This window comes from Hypanus sabinus, chromosome 5 (genome assembly GCF_030144855.1).
Source record: "Hypanus sabinus isolate sHypSab1 chromosome 5, sHypSab1.hap1, whole genome shotgun sequence".
Lineage (NCBI taxonomy): Eukaryota > Metazoa > Chordata > Chondrichthyes > Myliobatiformes > Dasyatidae > Hypanus > Hypanus sabinus.
In genome coordinates this window covers 95,743,517-95,765,454 of record NC_082710.1, presented here as the reverse complement: position 1 = coordinate 95,765,454, position 21,938 = coordinate 95,743,517, and the positions used below count along the sequence as shown (strand labels likewise).

The following is a 21,938-nucleotide window of genomic DNA, read 5'->3' as shown; positions in this document are numbered from 1 at the left end:
CCTGGCCTTCTCCCTTGCAACCCACCTTGGGATGATGCTTAGGAATCCATGATCCCCGGTTTAATAATAAAAAGCTACATGGTGCAAAATTAGAACTACCTCAGGACTATCTAACCTATTGGTGGTGGTTTATATATGAATCTAGTTGGCAGTGTGTGCTCTGATATACTGATAATTTACATGCTAACTGAATAGTCATGGACATGGCAGATTGAACCACCTCAGGATTATTCAACTGAGCGTGAGGTTTACGGTGATCATTCCATAAGCTTGTACTTTGGTTCAACTGGACTTTTGCCTTTTAATGTTTTTGGAAATCTGAACATTTTTACAATGTTCTTACTGCTTTAAAAAACACCTTGATGCTGTATTGTAGAGAGAATAACCTGTATTTTAGATTTGTAGTTAATTTTTGACAACTGTGATATTACCTGGATAAGTGCACAGGTTATTTTCCAGTTTCTTTCATGTAAGCATAGGGTAATGATGCAATTAATTAGCTTTTGACTGGATTGACTTTTAGGTTGGAAGTCAGATAAAGAAGTAACACCTAACTTATAGTCATCAATTTTGCTTCCAATTAACATTTCAGAATTTTTATGTAAGGAAAATGTATGATCTATTGACACATATTCATCAGAGTATAATTGATCTCATTTCTAAATCCTGAGATCCATATGTTTCTTTTTTTTAAAACTTTTTTTTATTGTATCTCAAGTAGTTACAAAATAAAAGTATGGAAACAATGTATATTACCCATCCCCCTCCCCTTAACCCCTCCCCCCAGCTTCTACCAATTCCAACAGTGGGTGTGGGGGGAGGGGTGAGAACAGGCTTCAGGCTTTAATGCCTGTATTTTCCATTTGTGACCCATTGCCTCTGACTTCTATTATGCAAATTGCCTAGTTAACTTTGCATATGTCTTGACATGGACTGTAAAGCATATAAAGTGATTAATAAGGCTGTTATCACAAAGTGACATTTGTGACATGAGCTGAAACTCACCTTACCATGATTCTGACCTTTCTGCCCTCAGGGGATTCTGTAGACTTCAGGAAGGTTATTGCGTACAAAGGCTTGCCTATTATTAATTCATTCCTTACAGACTTCAGCATGGACCAGCTCATTTTCATATTGACCAGTATGGTCTTTGTTGAATTTGCTGATAAAATATAGGTATTTGGATTTTTGAAACTTCAAAAGGAACAAACTATGCTTTTGCCATGACCATGTAAGGTTTGAGCATGGATAAGGCATCTGAATTCATGCCATTGTAGATATATTCTTCATTCCAATGAAAGTTAACCTTGGGGAATAAAGAAAGAATTTGCAGTAATTTCTAAAGTACACTTCTCTGTAACTATATGTGATTTAAATGACAGTTATGTCTTCTGGTCAAATCTCAAAATACATTTATTTACTGAATGGCAAGGGAATTCAAAATGGCTTCCAAGCTGTTGCTAAATTTTAATGCTGTATTTGTGGTTGATCATTGCAACCATTACAAACCATCATTCTATTGGTAAAAAGATTCTCTCTTTAAGAAGAGAGTGGTGAATTTGTGGAATTCTTCAACACAGGCAGCTGTGGAGGCCAAAATTTTATGTATATTTCAGGCAGAAATTGATAGATTCTTGACTGGTCAGGGCCTGAAGGGTTACAGGGAGAATGCTGGAGATTGGGGCTGAAAGGAAAATTGGATCAGACATGATGAAATGGCAGAACATACTCGATGGGCCCAATGATTTAATTCTGGTCCTAAATCTTATCGTCTTATGGTCAAAAAATGGATGGAAGCTATCAAAATGATATACTATTTACTTTATGGTTACTATTTTTGGTCCACAACAAGATTACATTGATAACATTATTTTAAACCATTATATTTTACTTTTAAATTTAGTGAAAGATCTATTTCATACTTTCAGTGTAGTTAAAATGCTTATCCATTATATCAGAAGTTAAGGAATTATTTTCAATTAAATATACAAATACATTTGAATCATTAAAACCTTAAAATATCCTTATCATGCAAAATTATTGGTAGTTATATCCTCGTTCTGCATTTAAAATTTCTCAAATATTATGCCTTGTGGAATCAACAAGCCCCGAGGGATAAAGTATAATAACAATAGTTTAAAAGGAATATTTGAAAACAAAAATCTCATTTCATTACTGAAATATTAATAAATGCATTGAAAAATAAATAGAGGTAAAATTCTAATTATGCATTGTTTAAATTATCTAATTGATCTAAAATAATTATATGTCATTGCACATTTTTGCACAAAAATATTAGTCTGTGTGATTATCTTATAACACACCATTAAACAATTTATTTCTGGATTTGAATAGTAGTAACAGCAATATTTAGAAAAAACTTTCTTTGTCAAAAATATGGACCTAAATTTCTTGTATGTAAGTTTGCCTTTTAAATTGTGTAACACACATAGCAGCACTCCCATTTAAAATTGATGAGGGCAAAAGTAAAAATGGGATCAATCTATAGCATTCTACTTTCCAGAAAGGTTCTTTGTATAAAATTACATTTAAGATTTAATGAAATAATCTACTTGCCTTTCATCATTACTGCCCATAATCATGTTGGCTCAGTTTTTCATTCTCTGTTGATATAATCTGGCATGTTATGCATGTCCCACAACACATTACACAGACTTGAAGTTTAATGTTCCCATATCTGTTCACTTCAATCCACTTGGGCCCACTCTATCAAAGATAATCCCACTATTCTACTCACCTTTCCCTGCACTTATCTCATTTATTTAAAACTTCCACTTTTTTCCCTTTTTCAGTTCTGACGAAGGATTATGGAACGGAAATATTAACTGTTCTTTTTACCCCAGATGCTGCCTGATATGCAAATTGTTTCCAGCATTTTCTGTTTTTATTTCAGATTTCCAATATCTGCACTTTGTTCTGATTGTTCTAGTGAGAATTAACATTGGTTGGTCTTCTATCCCAGAGCTTTAAAGTTCAAAGTACATTTTGTTATCAAAGTATATAAATATCACATATACTGTACAACCCTGAGATTCATGTTCTTGCAGGCATACTTGATAAAGGGCCAGCTTGTGGTGTAGTGGCATTAGCACGTGGTCCTAAGTTCAAACCCAGCTGGGTCCCAACCTGGGCAGCAGCAGTATCTACACGGAAGAACGGCCTGCCAATCTACGTCTGTATCTTGCCATGAAAACCCTACGAACCATATGGTCCACGAGATCATGAAGAGTCGGACTTGACTTAACGACTGAACAGCAACAATACCTGATAAATCTATAGAATAATAACCATAACCTAATCAATGAAAGGCTGCCCAGCTACAGTGTTCAACCAGAGTGCAGAAGACAGCAAACTGTAAATATGAAAAGAAGAAATAATAAAAGTAATAGATATCATGAACATGAGATGAAGAGTCTTTGAAATTGAGTCCATCTGGTGTGGAAACATTTCAATGATGCGGCAAATGAAGTTGAGTGCAGTTATCCCCTTTGTTTCAAGAGCCTGGTGGTTGAGGGGTAACAACCGCTCCTGAACCTGGTCTCTTGGATCTTTCTGATAGCAGCAGCGAGAATAGTGCATGTTCTGGGTGCTGGTGATCCCTGATGAAGGATGCAGCTATCCTGCAACAACATTCCATGTAGATGTGCTCAGTGGTTGGGAATGGCTTTACCTGTGATGGACTGGGCCGTATCCACTACTTTTGTAGAAGTTTCCATTCCAAGCCATTGGCATTTCCATACCAGCTGTGATGTAGTCAATATGCTCTCCAATACAGATATACAGAACTTTTGCAAAGTTTTAACTATTTTAACTGATTTCTTTTCCTGTTGATTACACACATGCTCTTATTTATCAATTATTAGATTAGATTAGATCAGATTCAACCTTATTGTCATTGTGCCGAGTACAGATAGAAAGCCAATGAAATGCAGTTAGCATCTAACAAGAAGTACAAAAGAATAGTTTTATTTACAAAATAACTGCGAATAAAAAGTAAGTGCTACAGCATACAAATATACAAGTACTGAGACAGTACAATATGGGTGCAATACTGCTTAGTGCTGTGATGTGAGGTTCAGAAGGGTCACAGTCTCAGGGAAGAAGCTCTTCCTGAGCCTGCTGGTCTGGGAGCGGAGGCTCCTAAAGTGCCTACCAGATGGGAGAATAGTAAAAAGTCCATGGTTAGGGTGAGATGCATCCTTGATAATGCTTTTTGCCCTGCCCAGGTAGCGTTTATAGTAGATGTTCTCAATGGTGGGCAATTAGGTACTGATAATCCGCTGGGCAGTTTTTACCACCCGCTGGAGTGTTTATTTTGAGCAACTGATTAGTAATTAAGTCATACAGATTTTCTTTTTCAATTTGAGGCTTTTATATAATATAGATTGAGTAGTACCATTGTAATTTGCACTAATTCTTGATTATGATTTATATTTTGCGCATAAATGTAATTCGTTTCAAATTTCAAGGTGTCATAGGTTTGTATATTTTAATAAAACTTACATTAAGAATCCTGTTGTTAAACTAGTTTATAATTTAAATACTGCAGATTTTCATGTCATTAAATCTTCATACATTTTATAGACATTTATAGTCCACTATATATACTTCATGTTAAGTCAGAAACTGGAATGAGCAGTTTGCCCAGTGTTAATGATGCAGCAATTTTCTCTAAGTAGTCATATAATAAAACCATAAATAGAAACTAATGATCCATCAAAAATTGGTTCCTTGCTCATAACTTTACACAAAGTGTATTTAATGATAAGTGGTTTGGTGTCACAGTTGAATTTGTGCTAGCCAGTGTGCATCTTTATCTAGTTCTAATTGTCCAATTAATATTATTGCCACAGCACAAAGCTATTCTGCAACCAAGGGATAAGGATGAAACAAATCTGACGCAGTCTGAACATGACTATTTCAATTTATTCAGGACTTCATTTGCAGAGGGATAATTGCTGCGTGTACTCTAAATAATGATATAAAAATCTCAGCTAATTAACAGATATCCTTATTGCTTAACAAAAGATCATAGATCATAAAAAATAGGAATTCTAATTTCTTAACATAAGACCATAAGACTTAGAAGTAGACTTAGGCTATTTGGCCCACTGAGTATGCTCTGCCATTCCAGCATGGCTGATTTATTATCCTTCTCAGGCCCATTCGCCCACACTCCCCTTGTAACCTTTGACACCCTGACTAATCAAGAACCTATCAACCACCACTTTAAATATCAAGTTAAAGTGCATTTATTATCAAAGTATGCATACTTTATACAACCTTGAGATATGTCTTCTTACAGGCAACTGCAAAACAAAGAAGCCCAATAAAACCTAATAAAGCAAAAGAAGACTGTCTAACACCCAACATGCAGAGAGAAAGAAAACCTGCAAACAATAAGATTGCAGAGGGACATTGATAGGATGCAGAAGTGGGCTGAGAAGTGGCAGATGGAGTTCAACCCAGTGGAATGTGAGGTGGTACACTTTGGAAGGACAAACTCCAAGGCAGAGTACAAAGTAAATGGCAGGATACTTGATAGTGTGGAGGAGCAGAGGGATCTGGGGGTACATGTCCACAGATCCCTGAAAGCTGCCTCACAGTTATATAGGGTAGTTAAGAAAGCTTATGGGGTGTTAGCTTTCATAAGTCAAGGGATGGAGTTTAAGAGTCGTAAGGTAATGATGCAGCTCTATAAAACTCTGGTTAGGCCACACTTGGAGTACTGTGTCCATTTTTGGTCGCCTCAGTATAGGAAGGATGTGGAAGCATTGGAAAGGGTACAAAGGAGTTTTACCAGGATGCTGCCTGGTTTAGAGAGTATGGATTATGATCAGAGATTAAGGGCTTTACTCTTTGGAGAGAAGGAGGATGAGAGGAGACACGATAGAGGTGTCCAAGATATTAAGAGGAATAGACAGAGTGGACAGCCAGCACCTCTTTCCCAGGGCACCACTGCTCAGTACAAGAGGACATGACTTTAAGGTAAAGGGAGGAATGTTCAAGGGGAATATTAGAGGAAGGTTTTTTACTCAGAGAGTGGTTAGTGTGTGGAATGCACTGCCTGAGTCAGTGGTGGAGGCAGATACACTAGTGAAATTTAAGAGACTACTAGACAGGTATATGGAGGAATTTAAGGTGGGGGCGGGTTATATGGGAGGCAGGGTTTACAGGGTCGGCACAACGTTGTGGGCCAAAGAGCCTGTACTGTTCTATGTTCTATGTTATAACTGTAAGCAAAAGGCATTCAGAACTGAAGTTCACAAAAGTGAGTCCACACTGTGATGGTTGCAAGCTCTGCCACAGTTTGGTGCAGAGATAATTAAGCCTCACGGACCAGCAATCCGAACTGGCTCAGTGATTTGAACTGGCTCATGCTTTGCCTCACCTCCGGCCCCAACACCTTGTCCTGTACAATCTGGCTTAAATTGTCTGGACCTTGCACTCAGACTTGGACACAGACCCTGCCAATTTGATACTCTCTTGGGCTGGTACCCCATCACCTTAATTCGGCCCGTATCCAACTTTGCTAGTTCAACTCGGTACTTTAATCAATCAAGCCTTGGGTCTTTCCTCACTCTCAGGCCCGAGTCCAGGCCCTACTGCTTCGACACTGCATCGCCTTCACTTGCTTTGCCTCAGTTCTTCTGAATCGAATCGCCAAGTTCACTCCAGGAATGTCCAAACATTAGCTCATTCCCTGCTCTGCATCCTGGAGCCCACTGCCTTGATTCAGCCGAACACACCATGCTACAGATGTCCTGCACCTTCGAGACTTCAGTTCTCAACTACAAGAATGCCAGGTCTTACAGGCAGTTCAAAAATTCAACTCCAAGAGGGAAGTTACAGTCTATTGTTTGCAGTGATCATTTTGCAGAAAAAGTGTAATTATTGAAGTATTTAGTTGTCTTCTTTGTTTGATTTGCCATCAGCAAGCAGTGATTGAGTTTCACCAATGCCATCTTAAACCAGTGACTTGGCCTCTATAGCTGTCAGTGGCAAAGAACTCCACAGGTTCACCACCTTTTGGCTAAAGAAATTCCTCCTCATCTCTGTTCTAAATGGATGTCCCTATATCCTGAGACTGTGCTCTCTGGTCTTAGACCCTCTTGGTTGCCAGGCTGTAAATAATTGCTTTAAAATTTTAAAATTGAAATTAATTTAAATTCATATATGGCTTTTCTGAACTATTCTAAAACTGTTTCGATAGTATTCAAGCCAGCTAGTCATTCAGCAGAAAAACTCAAACTGAGAAAAATGCAAGCACACAGGCAGGCCACTTGACTGCATCTTTAAATTCTGATGTTCCACGTGCCCGAGCCACAGTCCTCTGCTGTTTGCTTTTCTCTTTCTTTTCTGCTTTCAGACACATCTTGAGTTCTTTTGAAAGTACCAGTGCCTCAGCATTCCAATCAATCACAAAGCAAAGAACTTTCTCCTCTTGGACCTATCAGTAGATAACTTTAATTTATGGTAATTAATCTTGGCTGTTCCCCAAAGTGACAGATTCCGTCTGCATCTACTCTGTTCAATGTACATTTTTAAAGACATCTGTTGGAAATCTCTGTCTTTTGTTGCATGCAGGATACAAGTCCTCACATTTTCAATTCATCCGAACACTTCAAAATCTTTACTGGTACCATCCCTTGTTTATTATGTTTGCACTGTCTCTATTGTTTCTATATGGTATTTATATTAAGAGAAAATAAAGTTGGAATTCAGGGAAGGCGTGAAAATGTTCAAAGTCTCTTTTGCTACATATGCATATTCTGTTTTGCATTGACTTCTTGTACGTAGATTCTGAAATTCTTAAACTCGCTTGAATTGTGTGCAAAGCAGAGCTACTCTTACTTACGTGTGTTTTGTGCAAGGAATCTGTGTGTCTTATTGAGAAGATATAATGATGTAACAATTACTTTCTCATTCATTTTTGTACCTGTATGATAGTTTGATCTTGTGTATGGAGGCTTGAGATCAATGCAAATCGTGGTAAAATACATAATTTCATTCTTGTAATGTATTATATCTCCACCTCAGAAATTTCACACAGATCAAGCCTAGAATGAAGCAATAAAAATCTGTCTTCTCTGGCTGCTGTGAGGGTTATAAGAGTAATGAGTTTGACCGAGTTCCAAATGGGCTCAAGTCCATGAAGCACAGTGTAATATGACACTAATTATTACTAAATTGGCAATCTCTGAGAAGCTGCAAGAGTTTCTTGACAGAAAATGGAAATATCATATTGATATAAAAGACTTCTACTGAGATAAGGAGTGTAGGGCTGGGGGAGGGGGGGTTGCGGGGTAGTGGGGAGATGGTGGGAAGAGCAGAGAAAACCTTTCTGTGAAGTTCACTGAATATGGCTGAACATTGATGCTAAGAGTGGGATAAAAGTTGGGAAATGTTTCCAGAGTTTATGGTTAAAATGGTGCTGATGTTGGACAGTGGCTTTACTTTTGTTAGCATAACTAGAGATGCATACCAGCAGAAGATAATGGTAGAGATCAGGCTTGTGGGAAATCATTAATCAGCTCCTACAACAGATGCGACCTGGTAAAGGTTAGGGACTCCTTTTCATTCATGGTTTGGGATACAGAGAGCAGTAATTTATTTATTTTAAAATACAAATATTTATTTAATCATAGTGACTTGAAAATGAGATCATGATTACTTTTCCATTCTTAAAACTTGTTTGATCTTTGAAACCATAAATGTATTTGTTTTCTGAAGATCAGCGATTTTTTTTTAAACTGATGAAAATCCTCACATTAGCCAAAGATAAAACTGAACCCTTAGCTTTTCTTTCTGTCAAACTCTGTCAGGGGAGTAGTACATCAAGTCCCGAGCACCAGAATTTCTGAGGCCAAGTCATTGCTTTCAGAATCCAAAGGTCTAGCCAGATTCTGCCTTCTGACTTGTACCTTGTTACAACGAGGAAATATCTGACCTGAAAATAACCAGTATACAATATATCTGAAGGCTAAATTTGTGGCATTCAAATCTGGTGACCCAGGTATGTACTAGAAAACCAGGTGTACAGTAACTTGTGGAGGGCTATCTTAAGAGCGAAGAGATGATTTCGAATGAGGTTGGAGGTGACATTGGATTTACCACAGCTGGCAGGATTTGCAAGACACTACTCACAACAAAGCAAAACCCAATAGCATGAATGGCAGTGATGCTTCACTACCATATGAACTCAACACCTTCTATGCTTGCTTTGAAAGGAAGAATATAACAGCAGTTGTGAAAATCCCTGCTGCACCTGGCAAACCTGTCTGGGAGGTCGATATTAGACTGTATTCAAAAAGGATGTACCCTCCCAAGGCAGAAGGCCCTGGCAGAGTACCTGGTAAGGCTTTGAAAACTGGTGCCAACCAACTGACCGGAGTATTCAAGGACATTTTCAATTTTTTACTGCCATGGGTGGAAGTTCCCACTTGCATCAAAAAGGCAACAATTATACCAGTGCCTAAGAAGAATAAGGTGAGCTGGTTTAATGACTATCGCCCAGTAGCACTCACATCGACAGTGATGAAATGCTTTGAGAGGTTGGTCAAGACTGAACTCATGCCTCAGCAAGAACCAAGACCCATTGCAATTTTCCTATTGCCACAATAGGTCAACGGCAGACCCAATCTCAATGGCTCTTCATACGGCCGAAGATTACCCGAACAGTACCCCCATGTCAGGATGCTGTTCATCAATGATAGCTCAGCATTTAATACCATCATTCCCACAATTCTGATTAATAAGTTACAGAACTGGGTCCTCTGTATCTCCCTTTGCAATTGGATCCTTGACATCCTAACCTGAAGACCACAATCTGTGCAGATTGGTGATAATATCTCCTCCTCACTGACGATCAATATTTCTGCACATCAAGAGTGTAAGCTTAGCCCACTTGTCTACTCCCTATATACACATGACTGTGTGGCTAGGCACAGCTCAAACACCATCTACAAATTTACTGATGATACAACCATTGTTGGTAGAATTTCAGGTGATGACGAGAGGACGTACAAGAGCGAGAAATACCAACTAGTGGAGTGGTGTCACAGCAACAACCTTGCACTCAACATCAGTAAGACGAAAGAGCTGATTGTGGACTTCCAGAAGTGTAAGATGAAGGAAAACACACCAATCCTCATAGAGGGATCAGAAGTGGAGAGAGTGAGCAGTTTCAAGTTTTTAGGTATCAAGATCTCTGAGGACCTAACCTGGTCCCAACATATTGATGCAGCTATAAAGACAAGACAACAACTATACTTCATCAGAAGTTTGAAGAGATTTGGTATGTCCATAAAAACACTCAAAAACTTCTATCGATGTACCGTGGAGAGCACTCTGACAGGCTGCATCACTGTCTAGTATGCAGGGGCCACTGCATAGGACCAAAAGAAGCTGCAGAGGGTTGTAAATTTAGTCAGCTCTATCTTGGGTACTAGCCTACAAAGTACCCAAGATATCTTCAGGGAGCGATGTCTCAGAAAGGGAGCCTCCATTATTAAGGACCTCCAGGACCCAGGGCAAGCCCTTTTCTCACTGTTACCATCAGGTAGGACGTACAGAAACCTGAAGGCACACACTCAGCGACTCAGGAAGAACTTCTTCCCCTCTGCCATCCGATTCCTAAATGGACGTTGAACCCGTGAACACTACCTCACTTTTTAAATATTATTTCTGTTTTTGCATGTTTTTTAATCCATTGAATATATGCGCATGGTGTAGTTTATTTATTTATTTTCTTCTATCTTATGTATTGTATTCAACTGCTGCTGCTAAGTTAACAAATTTCACAACACTTGCCAGTGATAATAAACCTGATTCTGATTCTGATACTGATATCTAATACTGTGCAGAGGTCTTAGGGATGTATATATAGTCAGGGAGCCTTAGATGTTTGAACAGTGCTGTATTTGTCAATGAAGACTGAAAAGCAAGATTGGAATTCCGGCGGGAGCAAAGAATGTTGGTAATGGTGAAGGTGGAATGCCATGGGAGGGGTGTGGGTTAGGTGGCAGAGAAAGAGTGCTGGCATGGGGGAATTAGTATCATGGGTGCAGACACATCTAGTCCTGAGTCACCAGGCAAGGTAATTTGATTCTAAACAAATGGTTTATTGATTATTACAGAATGTGTCTCTGGCTCTTCCAGCTTCCTATTCATTCCTTTCTTCTTTTCCCAATCATAATCTCCCTCTCCCTGCCTCCTTCCCACTCTCAGTCCACAATAGAGACCCATATCAAAATAATGTTTATCATCACTCACATATGTCATGAAATATATGTTGTGAAATTTGAAATAAATATGTATAGCACCATTATCATCATAGTATCCACTCAAATCCATATGCTCATTTGTTTGACTGTTATTTATAAAAAATGTAAGTGCAAAATTCATTTTTCAACCTCAGATACATATTTTTGAAATCAACTGCAATAGTATTTGAATTGCCTTAAAAGTGTGCTTATGATACAACTTTCGATACATTGTCGTACCCAGCATTGCAGATTCATATTGTCTGTAATGAACAAAATAGTTAAGTTTTGATGCTAGCCTTATTTCTCTAAGTAAACAGTAAGCAAAAGAGTCCATGGACATGACAAGTATTTGCATTTATATACATTCTGAATTTTGCTGTTCATTATGAACAGACTTGCTAATATGTAACATTCTAAATGGCAGTGAGTTCTGGCTAGCGCTGCATGGATTGTCAAATACAGAATTCCTAACTCATTGAAAGAATCAGAATGTTTGTAACTTCTCTCCCTCTTCCGTCTGTCTTTCTCCATTCTCTATTCTGGTTATTCTCCATCTTTCCCTTCTCATCCTGCCCATTCGACATCTCACTCTGGTACTCCTTCTCCGTCCTTTGGACCACTGTCCTCCCCCCTCAAATCACTTCTTCTTCAGTCCTCTACATCTTCTACTTATCACCTCCTGGCTTCTCACTTCATCACACCTTGCACCTCGCCTGCTCTCATCTATCACCTACCAGCTTGTACTTCCTGTCCCCCCGCCCCACCTTCTTATTCTTGCTTCTACTCTGTTCCTTTCTAGTCTTGACAAGGAGTTTCGACCTGAGAGGTCGACTGTTTATTCTTCTTAATAGATGGTGCCTGATCTGCTAAGTCCCTCAAGCACTTTGTGTGTGTTGTCAAATATATCAGTTTGTTAGTGACTAAATTCCACATGGAGTTCAACAGCAGAACTACATCCAGATGAGATTACCCAGTATTCACAGTAAGAAATCGTTACTCAGCTGTGAAAGAATTCATTGAGCTGACGAAGACGAAGAGGCTATTCAACCCATTGAGTTTACACTGCCATTAGATCACGGCTGATTTATCTTCCCTATCAATCCCATTCTCTTTCCTTCTCCCTGTAACCTTTGATACCCATACTGAGCGAGAACCTAACAACTTTGAGTTTAAATATACCCATTGACTTTGTCTCCACAGCCAGCTGTGTCATTGAATTCTACACTTCTCCATCCTCTGGCTAAATAAATTCCCTGTCATCTCTCTTCTAAAGGGACGTTTGTCAATTCTGATTCAGTAGGTTTCAATCAGTTCTTACCCCACCATCCTTCTAAACTCCAATAAGTGTGCAGTGGGCCATCTTCAGAACCTAGGGCCTGGCAAATGAATAATAAAGTGATTATATATAGAACTAACGAAGTTCAAAGTTCAAATTAAATTTATGATCAATGTACATATTTGTTACGAATGAAGGGAGCAAAGTCACCTCCCCCCTTTTGAGAATCACAAAATCACTATTATTGTGGGTCTGATAACCAGGAAATGAGAGAGATACACATCATGTCAGTGATGAGAGAGACAATGCAGAATACACAACAAAATGGAATGTCTCCTATTGACAAAGAGAGGGATTACTGCTATTGTCTCTTGAAGGAGGAATTGTGTATTGAGTACTGTACTATCCATTGAAACCCCTCGGGGCAGCCAGAGTGGACTGGTTGAGGGATTGCATCATCCCAACCTGATTGACATCTGAGTCCCTGTGAGTGAGGATAAAAGTAGGGTCTGGGGAAACACCCCTCAGACACACCAGGAGAAATGCTACAAGATCGGTGAGCGGGCTTATGTGTGTGTCCACCCTTGCCTGGGTGGCAAGTCCTCCACAGAACGGTCTCGCTAAAGGATGCATACGGATCAAGATTGTAACAAGGAAGGTCAGCAAGTTAATAGCTGTTACTGCTTTTTCTCTCTCTCTCTCTCTCTCTCTCTCTCCAACAATTGCAACACAGCGATCAACAACGACTGAAGCCTGTATGAACGAACTGAACTTTATATTTCCATCGGACAATTCATTATCCCCTAGACAACGATAGAGCTTATTTCTTATTGATTATTATTATACCCGCACTTTTAGGTTTAGTATTGATGACGTATATTATCTGTATATTTGCATTGATATTATTTTTGTGTATTTTTACTAATAAATACTGTTAAAAATAGTATCATCAGACTTCAACGGCTACTCCTATCTTTGCTGGTAAGACACCCAGTTATGGGGTTCATAACAACTTGGGGCCTCGTCTCGAGATTTGATACCAAATTGGAGGGCCAGTAAATCAGGCTTTTAAGTCCAAACTTGGATCTGGTTGCATGGATAGCCAGATGGGAAACCAGCAAAGATGGACGTAGACAAATATATGAAAAACCCAACTCCGGAGGCGCTAGAGGCTGCCACAAAGATGGACTTGATAAATATTGTGAAAGGACTAAATCTCGCAGAGATGAGGTTGGCAATGAATAAGTGGGAGATTCGGAGGGCCGTAACACAGCATTATATTGAGAAGAATGAGTTTTTGGCTGAGGTAGTAGAACAGATCCCTGCAAAGGTACCAGCTATCGGGATGGCTCAGTTAGAGTTGGAAAAAATAAGGTTGGAACATGAAATTAAGTTAAAACAACTGGAAGCAGCTGAAAATGAGATGGAAAGAGCTGAAAAGCAGAGGGAGCAAGAAATTATGTTAAAAGAGCTGGAAGCAGCTGAAAAGGAGAAGGAAAGGGCTGAAAAGCAGAGGGAGTATGAGGAGAAGGAGAAACAGAGGCAGCATGAGCTGGACATGGAGAAGTTATGTCAAGAGAGAAGGGTCCAAGGGGATGACCGAGAGGAGCAGTTTAATTTTAGTCGGGAGTTTAGGTTAGTACCTCCGTTCGAGGAGACGGATGTTGATAGTTATTTCTTGCATTTTGAAAATATTGCAGTGAATCAGAAGTGGCTCAGAGCTCAGTGGTTGGCGTTGTTACAAAGTGTGTTAAAAGGGAAGGCACAATGGGCATATGTGGCGTTGTCTGTGGAGGAGGAGGAGTATGAGGATTACGAGGAAGTAAAACAGACCATTCTTCAGGCCTATGAATTGGTACTTGAGGCCTATAGACAAAAGTTCAGAAATTTAAAGAAAGTGTGGAGTCAGACGTATGCAGAGTTTGCCTATGAGAAGGGTGTGCTCTTGGATCGTTGGTGTGCGGCTGAAAGGGTAGAAGAGGATTTTCGGCATTTCAGGGAGTTGATTCTGATTGAGGAATTTAAAGGTTGCGTTTTGGATGATATCTGGATGTATTTGAACGAGAAGCAGAATAAGTCCATATCCAAATTTGCCAGGTTCACAGATGAATATGCCCGAACCCACAAGACAAAGTTTTCCTCAAATAAGAGTTACCAGGAAGACCATAGGAATGGTAGACAAAGCCCACTGGATGAGGTAGAAATTCAGCCAGGAGCTGGTGGTAAAAATAAGGAGGAAGAAAGGCAAGATGGCAGAAGGGTTCTTGGCTTGACCTGTTTTAATTGTGGAAAGGTGTGTCATATTGCATCTAAGTGCTTTGCTCTGAGGAAGGAGACAGGAAAAGGGAAAGCAGCAGTCCCTACAGGGTGTATTGTGTTGATCAGTAAATCGATGAGAAAGCCCCAGGTAGATAGAATACGAGAGGGGTGTGAGAAATTTATTTCAGAAGGGACCGTGTCTGTGAAAGAGGGAGAAACTCCAGTCCCAGTGTGGATCTGGAGAGATACTGGAGCTGAGATGTCATTGATTCTCAGAAAGGTACTAAATTTTGGTCCTGAGACTGGAGAGGTAGCTTTGAGAGGCATAGGAGAAGGGACAGAAGCTGTACCTTTGCATAGGATCATTGTAAATTGTGATCTGGTATCTGGACCAGTTGAAATAGGGGTGCGATCAGAATTCCTGAGAGAAGACGTGGATGTCTTTCTTGGTAATGATTTAGCAGGTGGTGACTTTTGGTCAGTAATGAAGCTGATGAGCAAGTCTGTAAGTGTTGAGGACCCACCCCTAGGTTCCAAGATCTATCCTGCATGCGTAATCACTCACAACATGTCGAGAAAGGCAGCTGAGAAAGAGACCAGTTTAAATCAGTCCAGTGTTGATTTGGCTGAGACGTTTTTACCGACCCTGTGCCAAGACGGGTTAGAGGGTGGTAAAACGGAGAGCAGGGAGGAGAAAGAGAGTAAAGGAGAGGAGGTAGACCTACCCTTAGCCAGGAGGAAATTTATAGAGGCACGGAGTAAAAATGAGAAACAGATAAGGCTGTTAGAAGGTCCAGGGCTGGACATGGATGATCTGTCTGGCTTGACAGAACTGTTTGAAGAAGTTGAAAATTCTAACTGTGTTCCCGATAATGAAATCAGGGCAGTCCTAGATGAAAAGGATGCCATTACCTTGAAGGAGTCTGCTGGGTTAGCAGATGAGGTTGTTTTAACCCGCAGGGTTGAGTTTACTCCAGAAGTGAGTTGTCCAGAGAGTAACTGGGAGGATCAGGGGAATTTAGAATTTGAAAAGGGGACAGGTATTAACAGGTATTAAGAGGCAGAAGTCCCGTTTGAGTGTGTTCAAGATGTGGATGCACATGGTACTGAACCTTGTAATGAAACTCAGGAAAAGTCTGAGGTATCTGATTCAGTTAAAAGGGAATGTACTCCTTGTGTGTCAGATGGACTTGGTTCAGTGAAGAAAGGGCTAACCTTGGTACTAGTGGGAAGTGAGAATTCCCAGTTGTTTGTGTTCGAAGGTGTGTTAAAAGTTAGTGAGGAGATAAAAGGTGGTGATGTGGATATTATTATTGAAGGGAAAGCAAAAGTGTAGTTCCTAAATTGAATGAAGAAAATTTAAAGTCTGGATTGGTGTCAGAAGCAGTAACCAGGCTGAAGGAACAGTGGCTTGTTACCAAGGTGCCTGCGAATCAATTACAGTTTGAGTTGGAATGTAAAGGTGCCCCACCCGCTAATGTTATTCAAGGGTGTGCTGTGAAGAGGCAGAATTTGAAATGTTGTTTGGACAAAGAGGGATCGCTTGCAGATATTAAACTGAAAACTAATAGAATGAAGGGTCCTGAAGATAAAACTAACGACTTGCTTAAAAGAAAGAATTGTGTGGAAGTTCAGAAGATGGGCTAAGTTTGGAAAACATAGTTGATAAAGTAACTCCTATGAAAGGAGTATGTGAAAGCCTATTCCACACTGGTAAGCAAGCTGGCCACGTGGGAGTTAAGTGGAAAACAGGTGAAGGTTAAAAAAAATGACACTTTATATAACAGGATCTGGTTTTAAGGGATTTCGACAAAGCATGTAACTAATAAACACAACACCATGGAAGATTGACTGTTAGGTTTGAAAGTAAAATAAAGATTAGTATTTGCATAAACTTTTGTAATATCCATGTAAGCTAAGATCACAACTCTTTAGTTTTGTTGCTGAATAAAAGGAATAAAAATGGGTGGTTATTAAATTGGAGTCTGATGCTACAGGAATTTATTAAGGTACAAGATATTAAGATATTAAAGGAAGTGACAATGTAATCACTAACTGTTTAGGTGCTGAATTGAATGTATAACTGTATTACTCTGTAGTGGAAAAAAAACTCTTTTGTATTGTGTTAGATTCTGAAATTCTGTAAGACTCTGTTGTAGTTAATTTTTCCCTGTGGTAAAAATCCTTAGAAGGATGGGGGTGTTACGAATGAAGGGCGCAAAGTCCCCCCCCCCCCCCACTTTTTGAGAATCGCAAGATCACTATTATTGCAGGTCTGATACCCAGGAAATGAGAGAGATACACATCATGTCAGTGATGAGAGAGACAACGCAGAATACACAACAAGGTGGAATGTCTCCTATTGACAAAGAGAGGGATTACTGCTATTGTCTCTTGAAGGAAGAATTGTGTATTGAGTACTGTACTATTCATTGAAACCCCACAGGGTACAGCCAGAGTGGTCTGGTTGAGGGATTGCATCATCCCAACCTGATTGACATCTGAGACCCTGTGAGTAGGGATAAAAGTAGTGTCTGGGGAAACACCCCTCAGACACACCAGGAGAAACGCTACGAGATCAGTGAGGGGGCTTGTGTGCGTGTCAACCCTTGCCTGGGTGACAAGTCCTCCGCGGAACAGTCTCGCTAAAGGATGGATATGAATCAAGATCATAACAAGGAAGGTCAGCAAGTTAATAGCTGTTACTGCTTTCTCTCTCTCTCTCTCTCTCTCTCTCTCTCTCACTCACTCTCTCCAACAATTGCAACACAGCGATCAACAACGACTGAAGCCTGTATGAATGAACTGAATTTTATATTTCCATCAGACAATTCATTATCTCCTAGACAACGATAGAGCTTATTTCTTATTGATTATTATTATACCCGCACTTTTAGGTTTGGTATTGATGATGTATATTTTCTGTATATTTGCATTGATATTAGTTTTGTGTATTTTTACTAATAAATACTGTTAAAAATAGTATCATCAGACTTCAACGGCTACTCCTATCTTTGCTGGTAAGACACCCAGTTACAGGGTTCGTAACACTATATACATCGCTGACATTCATTTTCTTGTGGGCATACTCAAAAATCCATAATAGTATCAATGAAAGACTGCATCAACTTGGGCATTTAACGAGCGTGCAAAAGACAAGAAAATATACAAATACAGAAAGAAAAAAATAGTAAGTGAAAAAGCAACAAATATTCAGAGCATGAAATGAAGAGTCCTTTTAAAGTGAGCCTAGAGCCCACAACTAGAGTTAAGGAAGCACTGATGTCTTGAAATGCAAAAAATATTGGAGTTGATCATAGAATTAAGAAACTGAGGCCTTGGGGGTATTTGAAAACAGGGATGAAATTTTTAAAGCTAGGATTGTTAATAACTTAATTAACATATTATTGTAATAAAATGACTTCTCATTTTTGTTTCTAAGGTAAAATTATAATTTAATTGAGAAAGTAGTATAAAAACTTTCATCTAAAGAGGTGATCTAACTGTTTTTGAAGGAGACAAGCTCTGGTGGGCTGATCAGGCGTCTGGATGGATTGGAATGTGCAACAAAGAGGACGGTACGGAGCCTGTGGTCATGAGGAAAAATATCGCAACTGTACTTTATATGAAAGTCTATGGAAAAGAGACTCAACAAGGTAAGAAGAAAGCTGAAGAGTATCTTTATACTGCAGATGGTGGAGCAGAAACCAATTGTTTTCCATAGGGGCAGGATGCTCCAGTGAGTTATTCAATAAACGATTAACTCCAAAACTCAGAAGCTTTGCCTGAGGGTTAAAGTATTACAAGAATTAGTTTGTTAAACCTGTATCTGGCAGATGTGGACTTGTTTATAATCTAAAGTAAGGAAAAGCTATCAATGTTCATTAGGTTAAAGACAAAGACAACAAAAGAGGAAAGTTTTGAAAACACTCACCCGATTATTTTGGAGACCATCTGAATCATCAGATGAAAACTAGTCATATTCTATACATGTTTATCTAAAAATTTCCTGAATACCAGATGTCAACAAGGTGTATAGTCACTTCACTGTTATACTCTGAATAAATTTCAGAAGCAAAGTGTGATTGTGCTTATTGCACAGTTAGTCCTACTGAATAGCAATTAATTTCTCAACCAGTATTTACACTTTAAAAAGGAATTTCATACAGATCTTTTCAAAGTTTACTAATAGCAGTTCTAAATGTATTTATCACTAGTTTATCCAGCAAGTTAGAAAACTGGAAGAAATGATAGATGATGAAGTATCTAGAAAAGGCACCAATGGAACCTTCTTTTACTTCTTACTGCTCATACCTTTCACTGCCAGTGGAGCCGTTAGCACAAAGATTATTGTTCGGGGTTAGATTCCTGCGTAGTCTGTAAGGAGTTTATACATTCTCCTCATGACTGCATGGGTTTTCTCCCACATTTGAAAGGTTAGGATTAGGGTCAGTGTGTTGTGAGCATGCTGGAAACTCAGCGACATTTGCTGGGTGCACCCAGCATTGTCCTTGTACTGTGTTAGTTCGTGATGCAGAACGACATATTTCATTGTATATTTCAATGTACATGTGACAAATAAAGCTAAGCTTTATCATTTTTAATGTTACAATCTCAAATCCTACCAAATAACTTCACTATTTTCCTAACAATGTTTGTTAAGTGTTTAATTATGGTGATCAAAACACCTGATGTCTCCATTTATTTTAAATCTATCAGATGACAGTGAATATTCCATAATTTCTCGTGTTGTTTCCTGACAGTATAGGAAACTAAGAGGTGATCCTATAGAGGGGTATAAAATCAAGATGGGTATAAATAGAATGAATGCATGAAGTCTTTATCCCAGGCTGGGAAATTAAGAGCTAGAGGGCATGGGTTTATGGTGAGAGGGGAAAGATTTAAGAGGAAATTAAGGGGCAATCTTTTACACAAGTGTGGTATGTATGTGGAATCAGTTGCCAGAAGAAAAGGTTGTGGTAGGTACAATAACTACAGTTCAGCAGGTATTTGGAAAGGAAAATTATGGGTCAAAAGTTGGCAAGTGGGACTAGCTTAGATGGGCCCTTTTTTGGACAGTTGGGCCAAAGGGCCTGTTTCCATGCTGTGTGGCTCTGTGACTATCATTTCTAGCTGGGAAACCTGCTTGGTTCAGTGTGAATTATTTTGTACACATTCATTTTTAGATATCTGCGCAATAGCAGAAAGTTCAGCATCAATTGTCCATCCTACATACACTTCAGAAACTGATGGTGAATTGACGTCTTGAACCATTACAATCCTTCTGCTGAAGGTATTCACTGAACTATTGGACAGGGAGGTACCGAGTATAGACCCATTGGCAACAAAGGATATTTTTCCAAAAGAGAACAATGCATGGCATAAGCAAGAAACCTACAAATAATCTTATTCCAAAGTGTATAGTACATAGTCCCAATGGTGTAAGTCCTACGCATTGTAATTTTAAACCAAATTTAGACTATGGTAATGATGTGTATATAAATTGTGTTTTTTTGTTTCAGATTTTAATGTAGCTAATATCTCAAACTCTGCACATTAAGGTTATCAGACTAAGTTGATAGTAGGTCACATAAGGAACCACTGAGGTAGATGTCTATATTCTTGATAAAGGACATAGATTTAGTGAAGATTTAATGGAGGAGGGTGAGGACGGGAGTCTTACGAAGAAAATTCCAGAATGGGATCTATGCATTTGAGCATTCTGCCATCTGTGGTAAACAAATGATATGAAGAGTCTACAAGGATCAAAACTGAGAGAAAATACATTTTGGATTATATTAGAGTGTGAGGATCTTGTAGAGGTAAGAAGCAAGGCTACAGAGAAATTTGAACAAAATGGTAATTGTGAATTTTGTTGGACTGAGGCAGAAGAGTATGATTGTAAAATGGACATGCTGTGAATTACAAATGAAAATTGATTTCTCCAATTTCTAACAACTTGCTTCCTGTCTGTCCATATTCTCTGTCCTTTTAGTTTACCTAGTTCCTCCAACACGCACCCAGACCCATGAGCTCCTTATTGCTGTGTTTCACCCACACAATCTGCCCATCTCACACGGAGTTCCTGACTGTTTCTATCTGCCCACCCTTCCTTGTGTCTCGGCTTACATGCTCCACCATTTTTCTATCAGATTCCAACATTTAGAGCCCTTTGTTGCTCTATCACCTCCCAGTTATTTTCATATTTCCATTCAACTCCTTTGTCTACTTATCACATTCCTCTTTCTTATATCAATCTATCACTTGCCAGCTCTTCCTTCAACCCTTTTCACCCCCCTATGCTGGCCATTTTCCCTCCATCCTCAAGTACAGTTGAATAGTCTCAATTTGACATACAATCTGTCTATTTCCTTCCACAGATGTTGCCTGACCCACTGAGTTCCTCCAACAATTTGTTTTTTTTTTCTTTTGCTTGGGAGCTACAATGCAGGTGCTAAGTTTTGAGATGGGCACAAATTTATTGAAGCTAGGGAAGGGCAAGAAGCCAGAGTAAGCAGGTGCAAAGAGGGGAAGGAATACAAGCTAGAAGGTAATGAGTGAGGGGGAGGGTAGGTTGGTGAGAGGGAGGGGATGTTGTGAGAAGCTGGGAGGTGATAGGTGGAAAGGATAAAGGGCTGAAGAATAAGAAATCTGATAGGACTGGAAATCATCAGGAAAAGAGAAAGAGGAGGAGTGCCGGGGGAGGTGATAAGCGGATCAGGAGAAAGAAGAGATAAGAGAGGAGTCAGAGTGAGAAATGGAAGACAAGGGAAGGAGGAGTGGGAAAAATTACTGGAAGTCAGAGAAAACAATTTTCAGGCCACCAGGATAGATGCTATGCCATCGAAATCTGAAGAGCCGCGCCATCAACCTCAGAGCGGTTTCATTGTGGCTGTAGATGAGGCTATGGACCAACAAGGAATATGGATTGGAATTAAAATGGTTGGCCACCAGGAAATCCTGTTTGTTGTGGATGGAGCAAAACTGTTTGACAAAATGGTTCCACAGACTATGTCAGGTCTCAACGATATAGAGGAAGCTGCATCGGTTGCAGCAGATATGGTAGCCATCCCTGACAGACTCACAGGTGAAGTGTTGTCTCACCTGGAAAGACT

At 39.4% G+C, this 21,938-nt stretch overlaps 1 protein-coding gene across 1 annotated transcript in view; it reads left to right on the top strand.

Moving 5' to 3' along the window:
• LOC132394768 (low-density lipoprotein receptor-related protein 1-like) overlaps nucleotides 1-21,938 on the top strand; it is a 1,611,265-nt gene that overhangs the window by 1,118,805 nt on the left and 470,522 nt on the right. The window contains exon 34 of the mRNA XM_059971176.1: nucleotides 18,339-18,479. Coding sequence (XP_059827159.1) covers nucleotides 18,339-18,479 — 141 coding nt within the window. The remainder of the gene's footprint in view (nucleotides 1-18,338; nucleotides 18,480-21,938) is intronic.